Raw genomic sequence first — 5,999 nt, forward strand, 5'->3', positions numbered from 1 at the left:
TGTTCAGCAGCATACACTGCTGCTAAGTGTTCTTAATCAAGCACATTAAACTGCATTTCTTCTTACCTGTCACTCTGTTCTTTTTTTGTTCCAGGTTGAATAGGGCTAGCCAGACCTACTTCTTCCCTGTCCACCTAACAGATCAGCTGCTTCCCAGTGCTGTATTCTATGCCACCGTGGGACCTCTAGTTATCTACTTCGCCATGCATAGGCTTATCATCAAACCCTACCTCAGGGCACAAAAGGAGAGGTGAGCTCGCAAGAGTGTGTTTTAAATTCAGAGCTGGGAAGTCCCACTCAAGTGCTTCTGGGAGCCTGGTGCAAAGGCTGGGATATCCAGCTGAGGCACTGTGGTTCACTACATCATCAATACTACTGAATTCTGGAAGCCTACAAAAATATATTGAAAGGTGGGGAAGAACCTTAAAACCGAGCTCATTTGTGTGAGGTTGTGGGTCAGTTGTAATTGGGGGGGGGGGGAAGGAGACACCATCTGCCACTTTGTGGCTGAATCCCATCCACTGTGTAGACCTGATGTGATGCTGACTTCCTTATGCCAGAGAGCTGGAGAAGCAAAGGGAGAGTACAGCCAGCGACATCCTTCGGAAGAAGCAGGAGGCTGAAGCTGCGGTAAGTCTTTCCCGTAACTAATCCCCCTTAGTTAAAGGAAGCTGTTTCCACTCTGGGCTTTCCTCTTTTGGACGCGGTGTCTGACACTGCTTGATTTTTGCTCTGCCCCTTGTGTTGTGACAGGTCCGTTTAATGCAAGAGTCTGTCCGGAGGATAATTGAAGCGGAGGAAGCCAGAATGGGTAAAGATTACACCACCATTTACTTGTTCCATAAAATTGGAGAGAGGAAGGAACAATACAAAGGCTGGGTGGTTGAGGGGGAGAAATGCAAGGTATTGTTTCTTCATTTCCACCCCTAATGAAGCACAGCATAACTGCTGTTGCGCATATAGTGGGGAAGTTCCATTATGATTCAGCTTCTGGTGCCTGGGCTTAGTAGGGATCCACTGGATATTATCTTGGGACATGCTGTGAGGTGGATCAAACAGGGTGAAGACAATAGTCTGGATTCACCTCTTTAGAAAAGAGAGGTGTGTGTATAAATATGTGCAAAAATTGTAGTCTGAAGTTTAGGTTTCACTGGTCTCTAGCTTACATGGTTTGCTCCTGGATCATAATGAAAATCAGAATTCTGATGTTTGCTAGCAATTTCCAAGAGAATGTTCCAAAGTGGACTGACATCCACTTGGACTGTCACATCAGTGTGGCACTGAAGGCATGTCATTCTGTCCTAATGCTGAAGATTGCTAACAAACACCCAAGTAGAAATGTTCTTCTGTCTTGAGAAGTATGGGTCCAGGCAGGGAAAATTTAAATACAATTGAAAGCAAGGGAAGATGCCGGGATGGTCTTTTCATCAGTGTCTGCCTAGCTGTTGGTAGGAAGCCTTTCATCACATCTGTGATTTCATGTGAAATGCAGGTTTGATTGTAGTGAACGCCTGGTATGGGAAGTTTGTTAATGACAACAGCAGGAAGAATGAGAAGGTGAAAGTAATAGATGTGACTGTGCCCCTGCAGTGCTTGGTGAAAGACTCTAAACTCATCCTTACAGAGGCATCCAAGGTACGTAGCTGTTCTGTCAAAGCCCAGACTTAAGAGCTCAAATATGTGACTCAGAATTTCGATTGAACGTATGCTGTCCTAGCTGGGGATTTATCCAGTGCACTTGAAGCTAGTGACTCTAGATCAATTTACAGAAGCCATTTACATACCAAGTGTTATGAACCTCCAGGAACTCCTGTTTCTCTGGACGTTTCCAGTGCCAAAGAAACAGTGTCTCCGTGTTTGCAGCATGGGACAGCACGTGTTACAGACTTTGGGGCTGTACACCAGAAACTTCCCACCCCCCGATTCGCTCTTTTCTGCATTTAGAACTTGCCACTGGGTAGGCGATTCCTTAGCTTCTCGTCTCATCTCATTGGCAACAAAACTCCTTTCTTTTTTTAATGAGACACCTCGTTCTGGCATTAATAAATGTTTTTGGTCAGTTGAAAAGCTGTGAAAGTCCATTCCCTGATGCTCAGTCTGTCCTTCTCTGGTTCAAGACTGGCCTGCCGGGTTTCTACGACCCCTGCGTGGGTGAGGAGAAGAGTTTGAAGGTGCTTTATCAGTTCCGAGGAGTTCTGCACCAAGTGATGTCAGCTGACAATGAGGCCCTTAGGATACCAAAGCAATGTAAGTAGCAAGGACCGCCCTGCTTCTTCCTTCAGGAACCAGTAAAGGATTGCTTCAGCTCTGTGTGGCGAAGCACACAGAGCTGGGGTTCTGGGGTTCAGAACTGGGGTTACTGAAATGGACTGACCATGATATGCCTCTGGAGTATGACCTAAAAGAGCTCACCAGCACCACTGCAGCTGTTTATACCATCTAACCTTATATATCTAACTGGAGTTAGAAGCAGAGGCCTCCTACAGCTGCTGGTGTCCCTGCCAGGCAATTCACAGCATTGGATTGACCGTTAAGGACTGAATTTGAACTTACGAAGGCAAGGTGGAGGCCTGAGCCAGATTTCTTCCTCATCCCCATTTATCTATCTGCCAAAACATTTTCTCTGCCAGAATAATTTTGTGAAACCGGTATCTGCTAGTGACAAGTTTTACTGGTACCCCTGTCCGTCTGGGGAGTTGGCTAAAGGGTGCAAACCTCGTGTTTATTCTAGACCAGCTCCCTGGCCCAATTTAAGAAGCATATCCAACTTACAAAGCTTCCATAAGTACATTGGAGGTGTACATGAATTGTGTTCAATTAGCAGCCAGAAACGTTCCTGTCTCTCCCTGGTACAGTGGTAATTTCAAGCTAGGATGTGTCTCGTCCGACAGAAGTGGCGTGTATCCGTTTATTGTTCTCATCCAACAGCTCACAGAATCGATGCAGATGGCTAACCTGGTGAGAGTGTGCGCGTCTGTTATGGTACCTGGGTCAACAGAAACTGCAAAACCTTCCCCTGGACGCTGCAAGTTCGAACAGAGACATTTTTATTTTTACTATCCATATAGCAGGTGGTGTCCTACCAGTTATGTTAGGAGACAAAATGAGACAACCTGCTTCTACAGGTGGCTCCAAGGCAATACTTCTCTGAATTGTGGCTCAGTAACCAATAAAGCAACGTGACTCTGAACACGCAGTGCTTTCTGCTGAGGTTGTGCGAGTGGGCACTGAGCACCACCCGTCATGCAGCCGTGTCTTTCCTGCTGCGATTTGGCCACAGTCCGTTTGTGCGGTCTCACATATATCTTCTTGCACTGAGCAGGGAAGAAGACCTGTTCTCACTTCTCCACATACTTCCAGGGGTAGGTAACATACCTTCTTCTGCTCCTGAGGGGAAGTTAAGTTCTCTGGCCACTTCCTGTAAGGCTTCTGTGTAAATCCTTTTGTTGGAAAGAGGACAGAGATTGTTTTCCGTCTCAAATCTGTATTTGAAACATACTTGTTAAGAACAAGTATGTTTGAAATGAAGCTCTTTGCCTTTTGTAGTAAAATGGACCTCTTCAGCATGAATCCATCCAGCTGTTCGTTTCAAACACTGCTATTCCAGACGGGGTATAATAGTCTTATTAATTCTTCTGCCACCTAGAACCATGTACTATCAAGGTTTTCAAGAAAAGAGGAAAGCAAGTGGGGGAGAAGGACAGCAATTAATTTCATTTGATTCTGATACTGCAACTATCTCTTCCCATCTAATTTATTTCTAGGAAAAAGAGGAACGTAGTTTATACAAGTAAACCAGACCGAAGTGAGGAGAGATGCCAAACGGGTAAAGAGCTGAAAACGTGAAATTCAGCTGCCCTTTCTAAAAAGCATCAGTTATGACATAAATCCATTGGATTAATCTTGCATAGAAGCCATGCCAGTGATTTACCAGCAAAAAGGGCAGTCCTGTTCTAGTGACACAGCAGATGGAAACGGCAGCCTTACAGTATCTACTATGCACTGCATACGTCAACACTACCCAGGCTTTTTCTTAGAGAAAAGGAATAATCATGGCTGTTTCTCAGTCACAGTTCTGCTCTTGGTGAGTCCTAGAACAGCCTTCATTGCTTACATGTGAGAGACAGAGGGGGGAAAAAAGAACCTATCTTGGCAGTGCATTGTTGCTCGACAACAAGTACCGTAAATCATTTCCTGACACGTACCTGGCCCCTTTTGCTGTGCAACTGTGGTTCTCTTTGTTCAAGTCATTGTAACAGGAGAATTAGATTTCCAAAAGCAGACTTATTTGAGCCAGTCTGAAAGAGATGCTCCACCCCCTCTAAAAAAACAAGTTCACACAACTAAGGGGTGTTCGCTTATTTTTATTAAAAACAAAACTCTTCAGTTGTGACCAGCTCCTGGTGCAGGATTTTACTTCACTTACAACCAGTGTTCTGTTGATCTGAAATTAAATGTAAAATGTGCAATAAATTATATTCAGCTGAAAAGCAGCCCATGTTCCCTTTGCATCTGTAGGACACCCTTGCAAATAAACTCCTGAATAGCAAGGGTTGCAAGTTTTGTAAATGTAACTGCAACATCTGTCACATCCTGCTTATTGACCTCTTTTGATCGCTTGTGTCTGTAACTAGTTGAACTGGGCAGAAATCTCCGCCAGAAATTCCTTTTTCATGTCTTGTCACTTGCATGAAGTGTATGGTCAAGAGTGAGAGCCAGTCTATAGCGACTAGGATGTGGAAGAATACTCCCAGGAGGAGTACTGAGAATTAAGTTTTGCATAAGCAAGTGCAAAATAGTGACAACACATTTACTGCTCATTACAAAGAAGAATCTTAGCATAGCCCTGTATCCAGCAGAGCAATGACACCAAGGAGTGTTTTCCTGAAAAAAAAATTGCACAATAAAACAATTCTCCTAATCTCTGACAATTTCCTGAGATAGTTTCTGCTGTCATGGAAGTGTTTTCTTGCCTATTGCCTACATTAAAGTGTAGAGAAATAGCGATGTGATTCTAAAAACTGCTTCAATACTTCAAGATGTCCTGTGGTATTGCTACACTTGAAAAATAACATTTCTGAGAGACAGAGTGCATTGTTTCTACTCCAGCAGTTAAAACCTGTAACAGGGTAGCATCTTTGGGTGCAAACTTTAAAATGTGAGGTGACACATCCATCTCTAATTGACCCAGCAAATGCTTAAAAATACCTTAATGAGAATCTGGGAACACAGGCTAGTCTTTTCAGCCAGAGCCTTTAAACTGGAACTTCTTGAGGTGGAGATACAGGTTTAGGATTTACTTTTTAGAGTCTTCCCTTGTCTTCCTGCGCGTGCTCTCGTCTTTGACAACCGTATCCCAGGGTGGCCCAGCCAGTGAAAGGCTACAAGGAGCCAGAGCTCCAGGCACCAGTTCTGCTGTAAAAACTGTCTAAACCTCCTCCCGTGCAACTCAACCAGTAGGTTCATACCTGAAGACAGCTCAGCCGCCTGGCCAGGGCTTGGAGTCAAGCAGATGCTTTCCTCTTAATCACAGCTGTGTTCTCATTAGAGAACTGACTCAGTTCTCCTGCCTTCCCCCTGCACCTCAGAATTATCTTTCTCTCTAATTGCAAGGAAGTTTGTGCAAGGGAAAGATGAACCTTAACTTTGTACTTTGAACATTTGAATTTGCGACTCTCGTTAAAGTAAAATCCCTCACGATTAATACCGACACAGGCCTTGCCCTGTTCCCTGGCTAAACATCGTGAAAAATATATAGGTGGTTTTTCCCTGCCAGATCAGTCCACCAAGGATTCAGACTCGTGCTTCTCCCCTCCTTTCAAGTACTGCGAGTGCCCTTCCCCATCCATGAGGCTGCTGCAGCAGGTTCTTCTCTGCAGTAGTTAATGAGCGAGCTCCATTTTTGCTTCCCTGCAGTGTTTGTCATTGTCAAAGAGTTGCTGAATTGTGTCCACATGGTGGAGTCTGCTGCCCGTCCTGTCCATCTCCTCCCTTGGAGC

General features: G+C 44.6%; 1 protein-coding gene across 2 annotated transcripts in view; it reads left to right on the top strand.

Moving 5' to 3' along the window:
• Positions 1 to 4,549, top strand: part of DNAJC11 (DnaJ (Hsp40) homolog, subfamily C, member 11) — an 18,296-nt gene extending 13,747 nt beyond the window's left edge. The window contains exons 10-16 of one of the 2 annotated variants that reach the window (XR_664005.1): positions 95 to 250; positions 561 to 630; positions 754 to 811; positions 1,493 to 1,635; positions 2,118 to 2,247; positions 2,929 to 3,362; positions 3,765 to 4,549. Coding sequence is in view for 1 of the 2 variants with exons in the window: in XM_009333448.1 (XP_009331723.1) it covers positions 95 to 250; positions 561 to 630; positions 754 to 811; positions 1,493 to 1,635; positions 2,118 to 2,247; positions 2,929 to 2,954 (583 nt within the window). In the remaining variant the exon portion in view is untranslated. Of the gene's footprint in view, positions 1 to 94; positions 251 to 560; positions 631 to 753; positions 812 to 1,492; positions 1,636 to 2,117; positions 2,248 to 2,928 lie in introns of both variants that reach the window. The other variant, XM_009333448.1, reaches the window with a different exon arrangement.
• The last annotated feature ends 1,450 nt before the right edge of the window (positions 4,550 to 5,999 follow it).

Source organism: Pygoscelis adeliae, unplaced genomic scaffold (assembly GCF_000699105.1).
Source record: "Pygoscelis adeliae isolate BGI_AS28 unplaced genomic scaffold, ASM69910v1 Scaffold370, whole genome shotgun sequence".
Taxonomy (NCBI): Eukaryota; Metazoa; Chordata; class Aves; order Sphenisciformes; family Spheniscidae; genus Pygoscelis; species Pygoscelis adeliae.